This window comes from Panthera onca, chromosome B4, assembly GCF_046562875.1.
Source record: "Panthera onca isolate mPanOnc1 chromosome B4, mPanOnc1 haplotype 2, whole genome shotgun sequence".
In the NCBI taxonomy this organism is placed as follows: Eukaryota; Metazoa; Chordata; class Mammalia; order Carnivora; family Felidae; genus Panthera; species Panthera onca.
The window spans coordinates 74,478,857-74,501,681 of NC_138345.1; the positions used below are offsets into that span (position 1 = coordinate 74,478,857).

At 44.8% G+C, this 22,825-nt stretch overlaps 1 protein-coding gene across 6 annotated transcripts in view; it reads right to left on the reverse strand.

Moving 5' to 3' along the window:
• Positions 1-9,412: 9,412 nt before the first annotated feature.
• SENP1 (SUMO specific peptidase 1) overlaps positions 9,413-22,825 on the reverse strand; it is a 55,142-nt gene continuing 41,729 nt past the window's right edge. For all 6 annotated transcript variants that reach the window (XM_060657811.2, XM_060657810.2, XM_060657809.2 and 3 more), the window contains 5 exons: positions 18,669-18,872; positions 17,761-17,840; positions 16,741-16,825; positions 16,128-16,223; positions 9,413-15,182 (listed from right to left, as the gene is read on the reverse strand). In XM_060657811.2, the coding sequence (XP_060513794.1) occupies positions 15,120-15,182; positions 16,128-16,223; positions 16,741-16,825; positions 17,761-17,840; positions 18,669-18,872 (528 nt within the window). In that variant the 3' untranslated portion in view covers positions 9,413-15,119. The remainder of the gene's footprint in view (positions 15,183-16,127; positions 16,224-16,740; positions 16,826-17,760; positions 17,841-18,668; positions 18,873-22,825) is intronic.

The window sequence follows — 22,825 nt, forward strand, 5'->3', positions numbered from 1 at the left end:
TCCCTTTGATGGTGAATTGACTTCCAGTTGTTCTGTCCAGGTTAGTCGTATCTCCATGGAGGTTGCACAGATAGGTGAGTGTTAAACGGAGGTAGGAGGCCAATTTTAGCCCGACATTAGGAAGAACATTCCTATTGTTCCAGCAATGGGGCGGGCTACCTGGGAGAGTTTGAGCTCTCCATGGCAGGCAGGCCAGCAGGCCAGGGATGGTGGCTATGGCTGCTGCCTGCATGAGCTAGGCTGACAGGAAACGCTGAGGCTCTGAGCTCCTAAAGCCTTCCCCTCCCTCCCTGGGCCTCAGTTTCCCCATCTGTACAGCGGTTAGGGCAGGACTGGGTGAGGGCTGAGGTTTCTTCCAGCTCTAACATTCTCGAATTCTGGAATTCCCGGAGGCAGGACTCCAGGCCCCAGGGTCTGGCCAGGAAAACAGAGACGAGGCTGTTTGGCCAGCTGGGTAGAACAGTGGAGCTTATTGAGCCCACGGTTCCCTGAAACAGAAACAGCCAAAGGGCACAAGCAGGGAAGATAATTTCATTTGTGGGGTTGGTGAGAGCAACTGAAAAAAAATGCAGTGCTTGAGGGCTGTCCAGGGAGGGCCGAGTTTCAACCGGTGGGTTGTGCCTGTGCGCCTGCCGGGATAGAAACTGCACACAAGGCCACATTCTGCCCTGGCCAGAAGGAAGACAGTGAACCTGGATGTGACGGTCCCCATCAACAGCACAGGGACCACGAAGACCTAGCTGGTCAGGGATCCCTCAAATGGGTTCACTTCCCCTGGAGACTCGAGAGACCTGTTTGTCATTAGCAAAGGAAGCCTTTTGGAAATGGGCCTTGGTTAAACGTAAACCACTGTTGTTCAATGTACATGTTGTTCAGGTAACCAAAAGGTGCTTATCAGCAATACAGAGACCATTCTCACAAAGTTGTGAGGCCAGAATTAGAGAGGAGGCCTGGGGTCTCCTTCCCTGGATATCTTTGGGCTGGCTTAGAGGCCAAGAAGTGGGCAAAATGCCACTATAAAGCTTTGGGGTGTCTCTCCAGGATCTTACCTCCACTCTTTGCTCTAATGATGATTAATGTTGATGTTGTGACTATTTTCAATGTGCTCTGACATCTGCAATCCCATCTGACCTTCATTATAATACCCTGAAGTAGACAGTGGGATAACTTTGTGCCCATCTAGACAGGAGAAAATGGAAGTTAGAGAGGGTAAGCCTCAAGTAGCAAATGACGGTTCTGGGGTTGAACCTAAGGCCCTCGGCCCCAATCCTCTGCCCTTTTTCTGTGGTACCCCACCATCCCTCCACCCCCCTTTTTGGGGACACAGAGGGCTGACTTTTCCAGGATGCTTTTTTTCTCTTGCTTAGAGACAACACAGAGCCCTTGGAGCTAGATTAAAACCATTACAAGTGCCGGCTTTGAAAGGATTGGTATTCAAAATAGAAGCAATTCTAATGGTAAAGTAAATGTAAAGAAGTCCAACAAAGTTGTGACTTTTATCATGATGATTACTTCTAGACTTTAAAATAAGTCAAACATTGGAAATTAAGTGACTAATTTTTTATTTGGTGTCCCCACTCCCTACTGGTGTCCTAAGTAGTTTCTAGCCCACATTTGAACCATCTCAGTCCCTGAGGCCCCTAGGTCACACTGCTCTGCAAAGACAGGAAGTCTCTGGAATTGGCTGTGAAATTGGGCCAGGCTATCAGGCTGGGAAGATGCCTGTGTTGGAGCAGGAAGTGACTGCAAGCAGAGACCAGGGCACCTGCAGGAGGTGTTCCATGAGTGGGGAGAAACGAAAGCTCTCTGAGAACAGCCTCATACTGTGCCTTGCAAAGGAGGACAAGCAAACAAAGTCACAGAAATGGAGGCTCTGGTAGAGCTATAAGTCATATTCTTCTGGGGTTGGGGAAACGCAACAAAGACCACCATCCTCACCCTCAGGAAGGAGGTGGAGCCCAAATCCAGAAGGGCCAAGGCAAAAAGAGTGACAAGAATGGCAGAGGAGGGTGTTAGGAGGGTCCAGCAGCGGGGCTAGGAAAGGATTTGGAGATTCCTTGCTCCCTAGGGGATCTATGGCATCCTCCAGAGCTCCTTGGGACTAGGGCTCCTTCCCGTGTTCTCTAGTTCCTTCTAGACTCCAGTCTGGGGATGAGGGGCTGGAATTAAGTGCAAGGACATCCACTAAGAGTTCAACTCTCATATTTTCCTACTTTTCCTGTTCTTTTTTTTCCTTTTTTATAATAAGCTCTATGCCCAACGTGAAGCTTCAGCTCATGACCCCGAGATCAAAGTGTACATACTCTACCTTCTAAGCCAGCCAGATGCCCCTTCCCCTGCTCATTTTGATATTGCAGAGGCTGAGGGGGCAATGGGAAGGATTGCGGAAAGAGGTTGGGGAACTGTATCAAGTGGTTGGGGGAAATTCTGAGCTCTTCAACAGCAATTGGTAGGAATTTGCAAAACTCTTTTAAGCAATGTAAAAATAAACAGCTGGTAACTCTTTGATTCTCTGCCTCAAAAGGAGAAAATGTGTTTGTTTGGGGAGCAGCCAGCAGGCAGCCCCCCCACTCTCATTCTCCCTGACCTAGTCCCTCCTGCCCACTCCCTGTCCCTAGCTGTCTGGCCCTGGTTCCTCAGCCACCCACCCTTTTAGAGACCCCATGGCTTCATGGGGGCTAGCTGTTCTCTGGCAGAGGGAGAGTGGGACTGGAGACCCTTGTATGCTGGTGGACCAGGCCAAGGTTCCAGAGGACTCTGGGTTGGAGAGTTCTTTGTAGAAGTCGGAGCACTGAACAAAGAGGTCTTTGAGACCTGGTGAAAGCCCTCAAGAGCCAGTGCCTTCAGCCCAGCCTGCTTGCTGTCCTCATACCCCCAAGGACTGGCTCAGGCAGACTTCTGGCTCTGGCCCTTTCTCCCCAGAGGAGATTTCTGATGCAGCTTTGTGCCCCAAATCCTGCACTGAGGTACTCAATTCACCTGAAATGTCACCAGGGATGGGGCTGTCCCCTCAATGCCCTCTCACTCCTTCTCTTTTTAAGACTTTGGAGTCAAACGGACTTGCTGTCAGTGTTAGCTTCTACCACTTACTGGTGGAGGGATCCTGAGCAATTGACAATTTTGACTGAACTCATTTCCTCATCTATAAAATGGGAATAATGATATTATTCACTTCATTGGTTGGTTACACAATGCTTAGCACATGTTAAGCACTCAATACACATCAGAATCATGATTATTATTTCTAATATCTATCACCATTCTTTCTTTCCTCCTAAACCCTGCTGGGCTTGACCCTCCAGTATGACCCCAGTCTGACCCCATCCCAAGTCCATCAGATGGGAGACCCTCAGTTGAGCCTGACCTGGGCTCTTTATAGATATAAGGTGTGTAGTTCCCCAAGGTGGGGGTATAGGAGTGGGAGTCATGTGAGAAAACTTCAGGCACTAAGTAGTACAGGGTGGGTTTGACACTGACCTTAGATGATTGAGAGGACTTTCAATGGCCATGTTTGTATCACTTACAAGCACTCAACTCCTAGAGAGTTCTGGAAAGTTCCAAAAGTTCACTGGTTCCTCTTGCACTGTTGGTGGGAATGCAAACTAGTGCAGCCACTGTGGAAAATAGTATGGAAGTTTCTCAAAAAATTAAAAATAGAGCTGCCCTATAATTGATCCATTAATCACACTACCGGGTATTTATCCCCAAAATACAAAAACGCTAATTCAAAGCACCCCTATGTTTATTGCAGCATTATTTACAATAGCCAAACTATGGAAGCAGGTCAAGTGTCCATTGACTGATGAATAAAGAAATGTATGTGTATATGTGTACGTGTGTGTGTGTGTGTGTGTGTGTGTGTGTATACATACATACCTAATGGAATATCACTCAGCCATCAAAAAGAATGAAATCTTTTTTCAAATCTTCCTGTTTGCAACAATATGGATAGAGCTAGAGAGTGAAATAAGTCAGAGAAAGACAAATTCCATATGATTTCACTCATATGTGGAATTTAAGAAACAAAACAAACGAGCAAAGAAAAAAAAGAGAGAGAGACAAACCAAGAAATGGACTCTTAACTATAGAGAACAAACTGATGGTTACCAGAGGAGACGTTGGTGAGGGGATGGGTGAAATAGGGGATGGGGATTAAGAGTATACGTGTCATGATGAAAAAAAATAATAAAATGAAGTAAAATAAGATAAAATAAGTTTACTGGTTCTTAAGCTTTGAGGTGTTCAAGGGATTTATGAGAAGCTGGCTAAACTTCTGAAGCCTCTTTCTAGCAAAATGTAGAATTCTACATGTTTTGCATATAATTTTAGTAGGCTTATCTGTGGACCTCAAGTTTTCCTGTACTCATATCAGTTCAGAAACTGACACCCAGAGGGGTTAAATAATTTGTCTGAGGCCCCACAGCTTGCAGTGATTTGAACCCAGACTGTAATAGTCCTTGATTTTGAGGAAAATGCCTCCATCTTGTCTCTGATTGAGATTGTGTTCACTCCCCGTCTTGGGCACTGGGAGTCTTTGCAAGCCCATGGTGGATTCCCTGGGATCCTGACGAGGTTGTTCGAGGATGAACTCAGATGGGACTTGGGCTGCGTAAAGGGATTGAGAAAGGCAAAGCCAGATCCCATACTAAGAGCCCAGAGGCCCTGCACATGGAAGTGAAGGGTTAACAGAGCCTGAGTGTGGCTTTGTATGTGCGTGCTTGAGAGCAAGGTTGCATGTGCAAAGGCGCACGTCTCTCACTTGTGCGTGTTGGTACCACAGGAGCAGGACCGCAGGCCAGCCTGGGAGAGAGGTGCCGCAGTGTCCTGGTATGAATGGGCCTCTGTCTTCAAGGCTGTGTGAGCCTCTGTGTGTACAGGTCCCATTAACTCGCCCTCAGCCACACATGGGAAGGGGAGGAGAGGCCCAGAGAAGCCGAAACCACTCAGAGTCCTTCTGATTTTAGAATGAAGTGGAAGACATAGAAAAAATAAATAATAAAGACCCAAACTCATATGTGACTAGAGTATACACACCACACACACACCCTCTGGTGCCGTCATAACCTTCTGTACCTATCTGGGTGCTTTGGGGTGAAGAATCTTCAACTCTTGTCCTAAAACAGATTCTAGATTGCTGACCCTATTTACCTTTGTAGCTGTCTTCTCTTTGTGAGTCTGGGTTTGGCTTCTCTCTCCAGACTCACCTGCAGCTCTCATGATGCACACGCATACCTCCAACCCACCAAGCAGGCCTCACTTGCACCATTATGCCTGGGATGGACAGGCTTGGCTCAAGTCCTGTCCTGAGCCCCATGTTCCCACTCCCCCTTCTAGTCCTCTCTGGGCCCCTGTTGCCCTTGGCTGTGGTTTGTTTAATGGAGCAACTCCTGTCTGGGAGCAACCCAGAGCTCAGGACACAGGCAGACACTTGTCCAAACTGGCTATTTTTTCACCAAAGGAGCCAAACCACAGTGATGGGCTCAGTGGCCTGGCCAAGTGCCTCCTCATTCCTCCAACCACTAGCCTGGCCCCCACTCCCCTGACTGGCCCTGATTACCAGTGGCCACTGGTTCAGGACTCCTAGTTACCTATCGTGAGACCTCCTCAGCTGGAGTCTGGTCCCCCATGTGAGGGGAGAAGAGAGATCTAGCTTCTGAGGCAGTAGCTGAGACTGAGAGGGATACCCTGGGGACCAAAAAATAGACCAACAACCATACCATATTCATCCCTCTCTTCCCAGTTCCTGTCACAGGGTAGGTCCTAAAAAAATAGATGAGTGAATGGTTGAATGAACAGAAGATAGATAAGCGGATAGGTAGATGGATGGATGGATGAATAAAAAGACACTCTCAGATCCAAGTAGACATTCTGATAAAAACCTAATTTGGGGTGCCTGGCTGGCTCAGTCAGTAGAGCATGTGACTCTTGATCTTGGGGTTGTGAATTCAAGCTCCACATTGGGCACAGAGTTTACTTTAAAAAAGTAACAAACCTAATTTGATTCCTTGGTCCAATCATGGGAAAGAAGGAAGGAGAGACCCAGGTCTAGACGGTGTAACCATCTTACTCCAGAATCTAAAGGAAATCTCTGAGCTCAGACCCTTTATAGCAGGACTTTGAGATGCCCCTGGAGGTCTGGGGTTGAGTGAAACTGGCCTTTTCTCCATCCTCATGTCTATTCCTCAGGCCCCTTCTTGCAGAGGCTTCTCTGCTCACTAGAAAATGTGCTCTGCAGCTGAGCAAAGTAGCAGTGAGTCAGGGAGGCGTGGAATGCACAGAGAGAGGAGGCTCAGGCTGATGGTGGTGGTGCCAGGAACAGGGCCTGGGGACAAAATGTTTTAGGCTGGGACCAGAGCAAAGTGTTATGTGCTTGGACTGGGAGACTGAGGACATTTCCAGCACCTAACACAGGGATCTGGCATAGAGTAGGCACTTAGTTATTTTTGAATTAATTAATTAATTAAACACTTCTATGTCCTCTCTTCTCTCTGGCTAACACCCCAAAATAATTTTCCAGGGGCTATATAGGATTCTAAAGAGCCCTGGATCACTAAGGATCTTCCTCTGGAGGTAGAATGAATCAGGGTCAGCAGCCCTGCAGAGGGAAAAAGGGACAGTGTGTGCGTGTCTACCCCCACCATCCCCAGTCCCCCTCTCTCACCCTCATCTTCCTCCCTACACCAGTTACCATAGTATTGATCCAGAAGCTGGGGGCACCAGGAGGGAGCAATACAAAGCCTCCATGCTTACATGTGTGTGACTGTGATGGTCTCGTCTCAAGCTCTGGCAAAAGGCCTGCTCACCCCACTGGCATAGGATGATGTATGGGGCCGGAGGCTGGTCTTCCGGTGGAGAAAGGCCTTGGATGGTAAGATAGGCAGCTCCATACCACCAAGGCCACAGCGGCAGGGCTCAGAGACCCCATTCAGGAGTCCAGTCCCCCAGGCCAGGCCCAAGCTCTCTGCTACTAAGATCCTCATGGAAGGAAAGGCTTAGAGCTTCTCCAGGAGCCTTGCTGCTGGAATGTGCTCCTGAAGTCTGATCAGTATTTCTTGCTGCAATCTGCCTTGAGAGAGTCCAAGCAGCAGCCTTCCTTACAGCTCACCCATGGTCAAAGCTACCCTCTGTATTAGATCTAAAGTCTGGGTTTTGAGACCCAAAGAGGCTTGCCTCTGGTCTGAGTTGAGCCCATTTTCTGAGCAGACACAGAACTGTTGGCTCAGGGCAGGCAAGGAAGGCCTCGTGAGCCAAGAGAAAACAATTAGGAGTAATTACCATCAACAGAGGCCCCCAGTGAGGGGTGAGGGTGGGAAAGGCCAGTCTGTGTGAGAGGGAGCTGCAAGTGGCAGACTGATTTTGGGGAAGAAATCAGAGAGAGGGTGGGAGGAAGGGTGTGTTGTCTTTCTTCTCCAGTAAAAGAGGAGGACCCTCCCCCACTCGGCCGGCCTCTAGTTTGAACTAAGTTCCACCTCTACAGGGGCTCTGTGTACGGAGGTGGGGGTGGGGAGCAGGAGGGCACAGGGCTACACATTCCTGAGATTCTCAAACCAGTTGGAATGGCTGAGGAAACTCCATACTGAGGGGACAGAGCATGAGACACAGAAACAAGCGAAAAGACAAAATGGAACACTGTGGAACACCAGAAATGTCTCCAGATGTCCCCACGCACACACCCTTGATTCCTGGGCCCCTGTGGGGATGAGCTCCACCTGCTTGGTGTCTCCCTCCTCATCACCCTCCCATCTTCAGCCCTTCCCCCTTCTAGGTTAGGACCAGAGGCCTCCAAGGAAAACGTGCTAATGTGGGCAACCCAGAATTGGGGATGAGAGTGGGAGGCAAAAGAAAGGCAGTGGGAGAACGGGTTGTGGTAGGAGGCGTGAAGGGAATTCCTCGGTACCTCTTTCTGGAGAAGCCGAGAGGAAATGAACCCAAAGGCAGAGGGACCCCACCATGCCGCTTGACCCTCCAATCTAAGGTGAAGAGGCAAGGACCTCAATCCCTCTCAGGAGACAAAAGAGGGAGGGTTAGCCTTTGGAGACCTCACCAAAGTTTTCTTCTTTGGTTTCACATTGATAGAGCTCCCATGATGTCCACGTCAGGTGCTTGCCCTGTTAAGATGCAACAGTGCTGGCTGTGTGGAAGCAGCACCTCATGGGGCTTTCTAAGGGATTTGGGGACATATGTTCTTGGCTTGGAGTCCCTCTTCCTATCACTGTCACTCTGAGACTTTGGGCTAACTTAGCCAACCCCTACGCTCTGTGGTTTCTCATCTGAGAAATGGGGATAGTAACAGCACCTATGTCATGCACTTGTCAGGATTAAATGAGGTAATGTATATAAGGTGTTTGGCACAAAAGGCCTCAATAAATGCTTATTCTTACTGTTAATGTTATTGGAAGGAGATAGTTCTGCTAGGTGGATAATGCATTTGAAGCCAGAGACCCCGGCTTTTACAGTAAACCAGACCCAAGGTTTGGAGAAGAGGCTGTCAAAATGGAAGGGACGCTGAGTAATTCCTTCACTCCTTCAACAATCCTCTCCTTCCACTGTTCGAGGCACCTGGGACACAGAATGAATAGGATTTTAGTGAGGGACAGACAGAACAAATGAGTAAATAATAGAGTCATATCGGAAATGCTACGGAGAAGGAATGAAAGCAATGGAGCCAGGGAGTGTGAGAATTGAGGTGTGGGGTTGACAGTGCACCAGAGTCTGTAGGAAGCAAGGGAGTCTATCTGGGGAAAAGCCCTCCAGACACAGGAAGCAGGAAGTAGAACCTCTGTGAGGTGGAAGCAAGTTCGGTTTGTTAAACACCAAGGAGGCCTGTGTGGCCGAGACCAGTGACCCTGAGCTGAGGGGTGGGGGAGGCTGTTGGAGGGGTGGTGGGCCCACAGTGTAGGGCCTCGTAGGCCATGGTAGACAGAGATCACTGACCGGTGATAGGCTGATGGGAAATGGGACACAGGTACACAAGGAAGCAAAACAGTTTCCCTGGAGTTCAGAAGAGTGTCTGGAACATGAATTCCTTAAGGAACAGAACAAGCCTCCCCACCTTCTCCCCAGGCCCTTTGTAACTTTCTGCAGTGCAAGGCCACGCCAGGCATCCCAGGAGCAGCTGGGGACAGAGGTTGACTCTGACTCATGATCTGATCCAGGTTCCACTTTGAAGGAGTCTTCTCCCTGTTTGGTGATGGACATGCAGATCCAGGCAATTATCAGCTACCTTTAACCACATTCAGGAATCAGAAAGTAAGAATGGCTTGAAGGCTTCCCTCCTCGCTCCAACCATTTTCAAATGGCCAAAAAATCTTAACCATGCCTAGAAAAATATCAGAACTCAAGAATATCCTGGAGGCTATAAGAGACTCATTCTAACTCACACACATAAAACCATTTTATCAACATAGTGGAAGATTTTTCAGAAGCTGGTGCTTCCTTATGTTTTATTCTCTGGAGTGTGAACTTTACAGGTAGAGCACTTCTTTTAGATTGTGAGGAAGAAGGGGTGCAGGAGAGGGGAAAGGAGACAAGGGATGCTGTTAGCAGAGTGGGTTGGAAGTCCTGACTGGTGTGTTTGGCTCAGGAGGGCTCTCTGGCCAGCTCCACAGACAGGTCTGGTTTTAAAAAGTGCCGGAGAGCCACGGATTTGCATGTTATTTGCGTTCCAGGCTTCAATTCCAGGTATGTGGAATGAAATGAATGAATGAACAGTATTCAGACTCCTGGTTAAGGGGTGGACTCAGGAATCCAGACCACATTGAGGATCCAATCACTGGTCCCACTTGGATCAGGAGACACAGACACAGAGACAGAATAAACAGTCAAAGAGACAGAGAGACAGTCTTAGAGAGACAAACACCACCAAGTCCTTTTTTACCAGGGAGTTTCCAGTCAAAGCAAGAAAGCAAAATCCACAGAATTTATTTTAAATAAATCAACCTTTAAGAAGTAGGGAGAGAGTCACATGTAAGTAGATAAATGCAACACCATCCCTGACTTATCTCCACCTCTGTCCTTCCATCATCCACAGCCAGCTTCAAAGTGGACTGTGTGCCTACGAGTCGGCCTTCTTGATGAGGTCCACTGTTTGGTGTCTGCCTAGCCTCCAAACTAGTTAGACTCTATGGCCTTTGAGGACAGGTGGCTTTTATTTCCTTGGTCAAACCAAATCTTCACACCACCCTCCAGGGCTCCCGAGTCCAGTGATTTAAACACATGCTTATTAAAGACCCAGTGTAAGGGGTTCCCCAGAGTATCAGATGAGGCAAACGCCCTCCAGGAACTTAGCTCTGGCTAACAAACAAGACACAGACAGGCAGCACGTAAAATGCTCCATTTAAAGGGCAAGGCAGAAAGACAGGGACTCACAGTCTCAATCTACAAGGGATGTACATCACTGGAAATAAAAAAGATGGAGAAAACCAGAAAGATGTGTGGTTAGAAAAAAAAAACACTTTGATTAGCCCCTTGGGACAGAGACTATGACCCCACAAGGGCAGGCTAACCTGCCAAGGAAGATGTGCAAGGACCGAGTGGGGCTTTAGGTGTTGGACCAAAGATGACCTGTTTGGAACCACAAAGGAGGTGCAGCCCCACTGCAGGCTGCCATAGGCAGCCCTCCTTCTCTGATCCTCAAAATGCTGTCTTTCTGAGTCAGTGTTTAATGCAATTACCCCCATTCCTCCCTGGCCAGCCAGAGAAGCAGCTCACACTCTTGGCTTGAAGAAAAGGCACCAAATCATTCACCTGCCCTCTGTGGCAATGGGTCTCAGACCATTCCTGATGTAAAAGACAGACTACAGGGGTGCCTGGGTGGCTCAGACGGCTCAGTGTCCGACTCCAGCTCAGGTCATGATCTCGCAGTCCGTGAGTTTGAACCCCACATCGGGCTCTGTGCTGACAGCTCAGAGCCTAGAGCCTGCTTTGGATCCTGTGTCTCCCTCTCTCTCTGTCCCTCCCCCACTCATGCATGCTCTTCCTCTCAACCAAAAATAAACATTAAAAAAAATTTTTTTTAAATAATACAATACAAATACCATGTGGAATTATATCATTTTCTGATTATAAGGGCTGCAGCGGTCTAGTAAGAGATTTTAAGATAATGCAGTCAGGGAAGGCTTCAGGCAGATGGGGATTTGGGTCTGTGTGTGCTCTACAGGTACTTGTGAAAGGAACACAGGAGTAAACTGAATGAAGGGTGTCCAGCGGATTGAAGACCCTGGGCTCCATGTATCTCTCTTTCTCAAACTTTCCCTTCTGGACACTCCGGTTCTGCAGAGGGGGAAGGACATTCTCCAGGAGTCAAGCAGTTGATGGCTACTCTTCAGCTGAGAATGGAGAAAAGGCAACAGCTATGATCTGTTGCATTAGGATGACACTCTGACCTGGGCCTTATTATTATGACGAAGCCATATTCATACTGGCCTTAAACTTTGAATCTTTACCTTGACTGAATTCTATTCCAAGCAGGATTATGGCCCTCAATGTTTCAGAATCTTAGACTTTGACAAGACTCTAGATATTTGGTCCAACCACTCATAATTGGAATTATCCCTACCCTATCCCCAACAGACCAAAGAGGCAGCCTGCACTAACGTTATCTTAAGGTTTATTTTCTGGCTCAAAGTCTTCTAGTTTCTCTTTTATATTCTACAGGGGATTCATGAGTGGATGACCAGCATGACCCCACATACCCTTAGGTCTCTCCTCATCTCCAAAGCTGGGAATGGTAGTCTTACTAGATGGGCTCTTTAATAGATAATTAGTGTTAGGACTCAGCACAGGTGAAATAGGCCCTGGGCTATAAGGAAAGATGCTGGCTCAGCCTTATTTGTCCCCTCCAAAATTTTAGGATGAATTTGAAGCTATGGGCAGGTTCCTCCTGGGCAGGGAAACATGGCAACTTCTCCAGGGGCTCAGCATATAGCCTGTTTGAATCACCAACAGGGCCTGAGACTCTATATTCTACCTTGCCCTGGCCCATCCAGGTGGAGCAAGGGAGAAGACAAAGTCTAAGTGTCAGTTATCTGTCTCTCTTACTCTGAAGACATATTTGAGAGCTGGAGGGATGGCAAGGGAGAATGACCAGAAGCCGAAACATTAAAAACACTGGTGCTCTTAAGTGAACCCTCTCCTTCTCCTCTAGGCCTTTTATAAGCCATGTGAACCCAGGTGGTGATGGACAGAATATGGGATGGGGTTGCTGGCAGTACTTTTTCAGGCTACCTGTGTCTGCCCCAGGACACTAAAACTTGGGGCTAACATTGCTAGGGACAGTGGGGAGAAGATGCTGGCACAATTACTCAATTAGAGGGGCTAAAGAAAATTTGATACCACACACAAGTATGAAGCATCTCATATATAGAGAAGTCAATTTACACATTTATACACAGTCTCCATGATGGAGAGGAAGAGGGAAAAGAACTCTTACATTCAACCCCAAACAGGACTCCCAGGAGCAACGATGGGTCCCAGGCAAAAAAATGGGACAGAACTAACCTCCATGCCTTGGGCCATGTATTCTCAAATGTTCTGATTTTCTCTGTACAGGGTCCAGGAGTGATTGTTGGGACTGTGGTTTCTGTTGAAGGCTCTATATCTAGATAGAGTTCATCATCTCTCGAGTGTTCCTTTTTAAGGGGAGGTAGGTCATTACGAGCACTGAGCACAGAGAAGAATGGAAGACAGGAGAAAAGGAAAGCAATAGGCTTTAGTTTAAAGCAATTTAAATAAGATATTGGTAGCATGCCCTTAGCCATGTAATGCAAGAACCTCTTTTTTCCCCCTCCCTGGTCATCAAAGCCCACCCTTAAATAAAGGAGAAATTAAGTTTCCAGATGCTAGTCCTGATTTTGTGGCTAGCTCTCTGGAAAAATAGCCCACCATAGAAGTCAAATATAGACCCAAATATAGTCAAATGGGTGGTTCCCATTGAGCCACCCTGGGCTACAACCTATGTCTCAGCTTGGTCCACCCATGTAGGGTGGTCTCAGGATCACTAACTTCCCCTTGTACAAAAATGTATTGACCAGAAAGGGGGTCCACGTTCACACAGGCTCAACAATTCCTTATATATTTTTCAAAGTGCTTTTGTTGCATGTTTCATTTTCTGTTATACATGGCAATAAATATTTGTTGCTTTGGTCTGTACAAAAAGTCTGTGAGGAAGGTAAGACAGATGTTATCTAAATGGACAAACAATAAATACAGAGAACTATCTTGTTCTGAGTCCCCCAGACAGTAGCAAGAGCACCTGAAAAAACTCAGGTCTTCTGATTCATAATCAGAATCTATACCATATTGCCACCTTTCAAGTTGCCACTGAAATACATTAAGTACCAAGAATCCATGTACAGGAGTCCTACAATGAGCCTGCATGCCACAGCTTTCTAACAGAGAATGTGAAAGGTCTCAGCAACTCATAAATAGAAAGCTATTTATTTCCTATAGAAAAACACAAGAAAGAAAGAAAGAAAGAAAGAAAGAAAGAAAGAAAGAAGGAAGGAAAGAAAGAAAAGGTGGTCTTCCCCAAAAACGCAGGCAGTTATGAAAAAGGTAGGACATCTAGTTGCTGGAGTGGAAACAGTAACATTCAGTTAACAATGGAATATTTAAAAAAAATAGTTTTCTTTTCAAATTGTAACCTGTGGTAAAACATAGAAAAATGTACTAAACAAGCTTGGTATAAAACAGAGTAAAATTTTCAAATAAGCCCAGAGAGAAAGCACAATGTTGGAAAGGATGGGGTACAAGGGAAGAAGAGAAAATATTTCATACAAAACTACCTATTACAATACAGAAAAAAGTATAAAACGTTCCTATTTTGGAACTGAAGTACAAAATGACACTGGCATTGGATCGTTTCACTATCTAGCCTGAGGAGCGCTCGGTGGGTGGGGGAGATGCTAGAAAGAACAAAAGGAATAGCGGTTTTTTTAGTCTCAAGTCGATCAGTCCAAATTCCACCCGTTTTCCAGTTGAAAATCTTGCCTCCCTCTGTAACCTCTACCCCTAAGCCAAAGTTCATTCAGGCCTCAAAGTATTGTTAGGAAGTCCACAAACACCCTACACATAGGGGCTGGGCTCTGTGCGTGCTAGAGCTAAATTTGGAAAATGGAACTAAATCTACAGGCTAAAGTGGTGAACACATTCAGCCTTTTAAAAAAACACGTATCCCTGTGAAATATATATATATATATATATATATATATATATATATATATATATATATATAATTCTCTGTGGTTAGAAACATATTTAAACTAACTAGCCACAGACCAAACTAGACCTGCATTCATCCAATGCTGGAATTTTATGCTAAAGACTGAGGTCCTTCTTCTTGGTCAGAAGTAGGCGGCAGTAAAAGTGGTGCCTTTGTTGCTCCACTAAACCGCTCCCTGGGTGGGTCTTCCCCATATCATGTGTTGTGAGCACATGCAAACCCCTGCTTTAAGGAAAGGACTGCCTGGGACTTTGGGGTCCACCCAGGGCTCATGTGCTGTGCCTCAGGATGGGAGGAAGCTACAGATGATAAAATAGCCTTGTACAGAAGCAGACGGATTTCACAAAGAGGCATATAAATAGGGAAAATCCTGGAGGAGGGACTTATGCATGTGACCCAAAGTCCAGTTTACAGTCACTTTCCTGACAACACATCTTGAAAATCCTGTGTGTATGTATGTGTGCGTGTATATGCTGGTGGTTTTCATCCCTACCTTTTTGCCCATGCCCTTTCCTACCTCTTAGTAAGGCCTAACAAGAGTTTATATGAAACCAAGAATCTGTCCAAGCTTCTCTCGGCCCCCAAATTAGGGACTGAGTGAGGCTGGAGCCCTTTGAAAACAAGATGGCAGAACTGAAGAAGTGAAAAGCAGTCTCTCTCTTCAGCTTAGGGATGTCCCTCACCCCTTTCACAGCACCAAAGTTTCTTTGCAAAAATAGTATCTGAGATACAAAAGGAAAGGCAGATGTGCTTGTGAATGCATCTCGCCAGGGCCTGGTCCAGGATCAAGGGCTTTACAAGAACAGAGGGTTGGGAGCAGCTGTCTCCAAGGTCTCTGGCTATAGACAACAAAGAGCTGGTCCCCCGCAAGGTCAATGTCGGCTAACTGAGACAGTCTTCACAAGAGCTTTCGGTGGAGAATCTCCCAGACCATCCGCTTCCGGAAGTATGGCATGTGTTGCTGTAGGGACACAGAGATACACTTAATTTTTTTCATTGTTTTTACCCAGACCCAATACTCCTTTCCTCCCTTCTCAAGATTTACAACTAAAAGAGCCTCAGTTGCATTTCTGGTCTTTCAAATTGCTCAATTCTTGATTACATGTAATTTTCTTCTATTGTTTTCTACTGCTATCTCTATTGCTCTTTTCCATTGTTGTGGCCTTACAAATTTTATTGGGCATTGCTAGAAGTCCCCAGGCTATACCTGAACTTCTCTAAGAATTTTGAGAATGGTGTCTATCAAGTACTCTATGTTGAACCCTGAAGAAGATAGGAGTCTAAGGCCCAAAAATCAAAAATTCACTTTTTAGGGGAAGAGTTATAGGAACTGCAAGAATCAGCTCCACTCAAGGGCTATGGTGGAAAAGTCTGGTAAAACCATTAATGTGAAGTGAAGGACACAGAATAAACCATAATCTCTAGTCTCAATCCACTCTGGTCTCTGAAGGACCACATGGACAGAAATAAACAATCACAAACTAAGAGAAGAATGATCAGGTGTATCAGGTGAGGGGCAGAGAGGAGGAAGGCAACATGACAAATACACTAGGAGTTCAAGGTGTGGCCTGTTCCAAAACCTGACTGCTAACTAAATAAAGAGAAAATGAAGAAAACGTGCTCTGGTCCCAGTTCTCTGTTTCCTATAGGAATTGAGGTAGGTGAGGGAGAGAGAGAAGAAGAATCTGCTAATGACCAGGATTCCTTGACTACGATACGTGATGTAAGATAACCCAGGATGTAGCCTATCACTATCCTTTTTCTTGTGATGTGGTACAGGCAGTAACCACCAGTGTTATGAGCCACAGACAGAGTCCCATAAGCAGAGCAAGTGGATGAAAATACATCTATCGGGCAGCCTGGAGACAGGGTGGTCACAGGGCTCCTTCCTGAAGGCTCAGCTCACCTGTGTGAAGTTGATTGGTCTGTCTTTGGTAATGCAGTCAGCATATTTGCAGGCAAACATGCCACAATCACTTCCATTCATCTGCTGTGGAATTTCCTGAAAGATCAAAAACAAAAAGGTAACATTGTTCCAAACTTCTTTCCTTCTAATTAGATTATAAATAAGAACCAAAGAATACAAATGTTATAGGTTTCCCTGAATTTTGAAGAGATGACCCTAAGTCCACCACCCAGAACAACAGAAGCTCAGAGGAAAAAATATAGCATCTCAGTCAGGTCTTCATATTAATATTAACCTTCCTATTAATAACACAGGAGACTCTCTTAGACTTCCATGACACCCAAGGATGTAAAGACTAGTCCCTCCCACAACGGCCAATCAGCAAACATTTCCCACAGGAGTGAAAAGCTCAGCAAAATAGCTGGGCATTTAGAAAACCTAGTTCTGCATGAGAAACACATTACCAGTTTTCCCACAGAACTTACTCTATCTTCCCTGAGGAACCAAACAACCAAGCTGAAGTCAGGCTAGACACTAAGATAGAAGGTCCCTGGGAATCAAGCAGTAAAACCTTGCCTTCCCAGGATTTCTACTTTATCAAGATGAAATGTACCTGGCTTTTCTTGCTGAAGAGCTGCCAGCCATTGGTGTCAAACTCTTTCCTTTTCTTGTCAATGCTTTCTTGCTTTAGGTATTGGCTAAAGGCATTGGGAGAGAATGAGATGAGCTGTGGGAACACTGAGGACAGCTGCCACCTTAAGAATGGGGCTAACAATCCTTAAGAAGGGTTTTGTTTGCACTTCTGGGGAAAACAGTATATAATGCAATGCTGGGCAGGGAATCTCTGGACTCCTAAACTTCCCCTGCAACTCCCCATAATTCATGCCCACCCTGGCAACCCAAGAGAAACATGACCTCTGCCTCTGACACCCAGGTTCCTGCTACCTGCTACTCATCCTGAGGAATGAGTTTTGATTCTTTTCCCTGGTTTATATGGTCCTTTAGAACTCAGTCTCGTGGAAGAAGATTTCTCTAGCAATATCAAGACATTTATTCACTATTTTAATTTTGACTCTCCTGTGTGAAAATTCAATCCAAATCACAACTTGATGAGTGCATACCTCATATACAGCACTCTTCTTAAGTGCAAACTGTTCATTCTGGAACCTACCTCCTCCTGGCCACCAGAGTGGTACAGTGGTACAGTGAGGAATAGGCATTTTGGAGAGAGAAACAGATAAAGGGTATAAAGAGATTTGCATTCTGGTTCCCAGTTGAGCCACTAACTAGTAGGACCTGAGCATATCAAAGTCACCTCTGTGAGTCTTGATTTCTTCATCTGAAAAATTAGGAGGGTGGATTAGATGATTTCTAAGTAGTTTCTATATCTATATATACATATTGACTCACTCATTATTTTTAGTGCACTGGGACAATAGTTGTCCCATATATTTGGGGTATCATATATTACTATAAAACTTGACTTACTCAGACATAAAATATCCATTCCTAATATGAAAATTTTCTTTATTAATCACTCCATTGATGGTAACAAAAGAACTGAGTTCAACAGCTGGAAAAACACAACATATGCCCTGACACCAAACTCTTTTGTCCTCAACTCCCTACTTACAGGAGGATCCTGCAGGCTTCATTGTTTATCCCACCCATAGAGTCGTAATAGGTAATATTCTTCTTTCGAAAGTCCACAACCTGGGAATAAAAAATCTGCGTGTTTATAAAATGAAGAAAAGTAGTTTCTCAGCTTTTCCCTTCCCTGGAATTTAGAGCCTTTTGCCAGATTTCTTGTGAAATCACAACAAGTTTAACTGATACTCTGCATTATACCATGCTTAAGCTGTGAGGAAAGAAGAAGGGGATTATTTACATGGAACTATGGTGACCTCATTAGTGGCCCTGAAATCTTTTTCTCGTATGTAGGTTCTTCATCTGCAATGCAGACAACAGTGAAGACACACATGCTCTTCAGAGACTGTAAGATGAATAAAATCATTTCCACACAGTGTCAGAAAGATGGTAAAAGATTTGGGGTTTTGTTCTTTATGTACAGAATTTCTCTTTGGCTTTATGCTTTTAAAATGTAATTCAAAATAGATTGTGAAATAACTTTTATATTTTTGTTAATATATTAAGCTAATGTGTTCATGTTCTCAGGGTCATAAAAAGTATTAAATTACCAAGTATGCAAATCATGATTAGGCAGAAAACAATAGTCACAGAATCTGAGTTGGCAGCATCATAAAAAGTCACTTTTTCTCCCCATGCCTTGCCTTGAGGCTGTTTATAGACTTACAACTCCCTTTTAAATATTTCCAGAAAAGGAAATTCCACAACTTTCTTCAAAGTCTAAGTATCTCCCACTCTTGACAGGAAGTTCATTGATCTATCCAATTTTCAGCCAACTAAATACTATTCTTTCTCACAATCATCCAGTGAAAATGTAGAATTACTACTCACTACTCTGTATATTCTATAATTATGTAGATTTCTTTTAAATTTGATTAAAGGAGAGGTACTCACAGCAAGACACCAGTGCACTCCCAGGTGAATGGGCACCAAAAGAATGTCAACAGAAAACACATCCACTTTCTTTGTCCAACGTTTCACTGCCTGATAACCAGCCGTTTTTAACTTAGTGAAAAAAAAGGTATTAAATGCATGCACACTTGGTAATCCCTTCTCTTTACTTCGCTCCATCAACATATTCATGTAGAAATTGATGATCTATGGGAAGAAATTTATGTATTAAAATAGATATTCAGTCCTTTCAAAACAGTTGTATTTTATGAAGGAAAAGCAGTTGCTGTATTGCACGGCATATATTATTGTTTCCTAATCAATTAAGACTTCAACACCCAACAGCCTCATGCCCCTAGATCAAATTCTGGAGGGTTGAGGTACTTGTAAACAGTGAAAACAGAAAAAGTGAACACACACACACACACACACACACACACACACACACACACACATATTATGGGTTGTAGGATCCATATGAGAGCATGCTGGTCAGATCTGTAGAAGACTGAGGATTAGGTCAAAAAACAAGAGTGCGGAGGAAGGGGTGCTAGAAGGCGAGACTTAAGAGAAAAGGAAAGGAAGGAGCCAAACATTTTGATAAGACACATTAGTAGTTACTTTAATCTACTGAGGCTGGGTGAACAACTTAAAGAAATCCTGAGCTCACAGTCTAGTATAATAGCTAAGACCAACAGTTCAATCCTTACATGTGGGTCACGTAATTTTGCACAGACAGAAAACTGTTCCATGGCTAAAGACTGCCTTTCCAGCCTAATAAGCCATCTTGCAGAGGCAAACTGCTTTGGTCTCAAGTAGAATTGAGTGACAGGATAAACCATCAACCGCACTGGGAAAAACACCTCTAAACTGACAGCTCAGCACTGTACCTTTACAGAGGCAGACACGGATGTTGTATAAAAACCTACATTACCTGAGACCTGAAAGCCCAGTCACAAACATGAAGAGTAAAGTTCTCCTCCAGAATCTATATGGTTAGCTTTCTCATTTTTGTTGACTCTATTTATGCCTCCAGTATCAAGTATGAGCGAAAGAAATTTAATTCACGTTATGGAAGATACGTGATACTTTCTGTTAATGAAACAACGTATTCTCTAATATTGACCGTGTCCACTATGGTTCCTGTAGGTCCAAGACACCGTGGTACTCAAGCCTGAAAGTTACCGTGCCGGAAGTTACTGCATACCGACTTTATGTGGCCAGCTAAGGCCAGGCCAGTGTCTGTCAACTGCAAGGAATGAATGGGCTAACTGATCCACAGCTTGGAAATATGACTAAGAAAACAGGCACATTTTTCAGAATGCTTTTTGGGGAATGGGAAAACGCCCCTGTCCTTTGACAAATATTTACACACTAGGATGCCAGAGCAGTGAGCTACTGCCCAACAGTAGGCAACTACATACTGGGTAGGCAGCAGGGAACACTGCCAGGAACACACCAAAACATGGTCTAGACTAGAGAAAGGGCCTATAGAAGAGGACGCCTAGGCAGTTGCAGGGAAACCACACTCGCCTTGAAGCAGAGCTCTGAGGGTGGGGGTGGGAGGGAAGACTAGGACTGAAGACAGACACTGTTCTGCCTGCATCTCTGAAGTCTGAGCAACAGGCCCAACAGGTCCAGAGGACTTGGGTTGTGGCTAATCCTCTGCCTAGTGTGATGCCCAATAGATAACAGGAGCTCAGTTATTTTAAATAATGATAATGAATCAAAACATAATTAGGATCACAGATTTCTCAAATGGAGGCTTTCAATCTAATTCTGCCCCCAAGGATAATGGTGCTAACGATGATTCTAGGCCTGTGAAAGGCAGCCAGGAATGCAGGAAGACTTGTCCAACAGGCACAGATTTCTAGGCTATAAACTACATTCTCTAGTGAGAAAAAAATCAGCAAGAAAGGATTGATTCCTCTGGTATTCTACTCATCCCACAGCATTAGCCATGTTACGAGGCTAAACCCTTCAATCCAAGGGGTGAAATGAATAGGCAGATGACTGCCATTCACTGTAAGCCAAATTTTCCATGGTGCAGACAAGTCATGTACTCTAAAAGGCAATAAGGACTCGAGCAGGAGATGGAAAGAATCAGGCAGAGATAAGGAGGCCCAAGCACATGAAAGCCATGAAGAGGTATCTCCCTTAGGTGTCTATCAGAGGAGCATCACCTTTGGGATCATTACCCTGAAGTGAAAAAGGATGACATAAATGAGTATCATGCTACCCATGATTTTCCTAGGAGGAAGGAGTTCTAGAAACCAATGAAATTAGACTTACACAGCCTGGATTGTTAGGTTTTTTATTTTTATGTTTTAATTGTAAAAGCATGGACTATAAAGCTGAAGGCCAACCCAACTTAAGAAGAAAAGAGACCTAATGATCAGGATACCACATTGTCTAATTCCGTTGAGAATCCCTCTTCCATCGCTTCAGTTCTGCCTCCAACCAAGGTCTGTCCACTGTGAGGGAAAGGACCTCCTCCAAAGTCAGCTTGTTAATTAGCTCTAAGGAGTGATCTGGGCTCTTTTTCACTTCCCCTGTATCCCAGTAGGAGGGAGCTTGGTGGCCTCAATGTTCCTTCCCATTAACTGAGGATGTATAATCTGACATCTGAGGCAGAACGAAGATCCAAGTTTCCTCAGTTTTTCAGCTATTACTCTGTCCAAATGAGGAAAATTGCCATAGGTCAGCCAAGACACAATCATACCAAAAAAAACAAGCTAGGAGTTAGAGAACAAAAAGAATCCTACGTGTCATCTCACAGAGGAGGGCTGAAGATGAAGGAAAAAGAAATGAGAGAAGGGATCACAGTGTTTAAGATGAAAGAGAAGCAGTGATAGAGCATTTGCTTGTGTTTTGTGAAGACAAGGGTCTCTCCCCTCCTATAGTGAGAGCTTTTTTGCACACAAGACTCTCTTAGTGCCAGAAGATCTTGAATTCCCCTTGAAATAAGGGGGCTAAAAGTAGTAAATCAGCCCTGTGCTGTGTTTGTCTTGCCAATATACCAGTATGTGGGGACAACTGCCAGTGTTGGTCCACTTGTCACTCTTTTTGGGGCCCACACTTGTCTGTATGCCCGCTGCGGCTCCAGTGACTAAGGGGCTGCCCCTCCTCCTGCCTTCACAGCCTTGGCCATGAGCGCCTGCTTGTCTATGCAGTGCTTTTTGAGGGGTGGGACTGTTGTTTATAGTGTCTTGTTCCTTTGTGATTTTATTTGAAGAGCTGCCAGGCTGAAGCTGGAAAAGCTTCTCTTTTAAAAAAAGAAGCCTACAATGTTTTCAGACTAAGGACTCAATATTTTTCCTGTATGTTACCACAATGACATAAATGACCACTGCTATTTGTATCTTCCTTCTCACCCAGTAAACCAGCTAAACTATTGTTTTCTCATCCATTTAGAAGTAAAACATCTCAATAACAATACTATCTTAACTTTTAACCCTTCCCAATTCTACACATTAAACCTTTCTAACTGGCTTAGAAAATGTTCTGAAAGTCCTGGGCTTAGCAGTGCTCCTAAGCAGAGGCCAAGGCAAGTTTGGGGGGAGCCATTTTCCCTGTTTTACTTTTCTACGTTTTCAACTTGACCTCCCTATTCTGATGGTCAAATTAAATCTATCCTTGTCAACCACAAACCACAGAGATAAGACAAGCAGCAGCACTTATGAGTCAGGTCATTTGCCCCTAAGATCTAACCTAATTAATACAGAAGGCAGACTTCAGGTAAGCTCTGTGTATTGCATCCCTCACTGTGAACACATACCCAGGATTTTTCTCACATGCAAATTCAAGTAACAAATTATTTATTAGAATTACTGCCAAAGTTTTAGACAAACACAGACAACATCTATTTTTATGGAGTTGTGATAACTGCAATTACTATTCTCCCTATGACCCTGCATAAATCCCTGGTTTATCAAAAGGACTAGTTCTATTAAGAAACGCCTTTAAGAGATAACTATAATGATGTGGAACCTACCAGTAAGTCATGTTAGAAACACTGAAATTTCCAATCTGATCACTATTCTACATGTAAGAGTACAGAGCATATGGTAGACACATCATATTCACCTAACTAATTTATCTCATTTTGCCTAGTGGAATCACTTTTTATTCCCTAAGGAAAACCTATTCCCTGTGCTAGG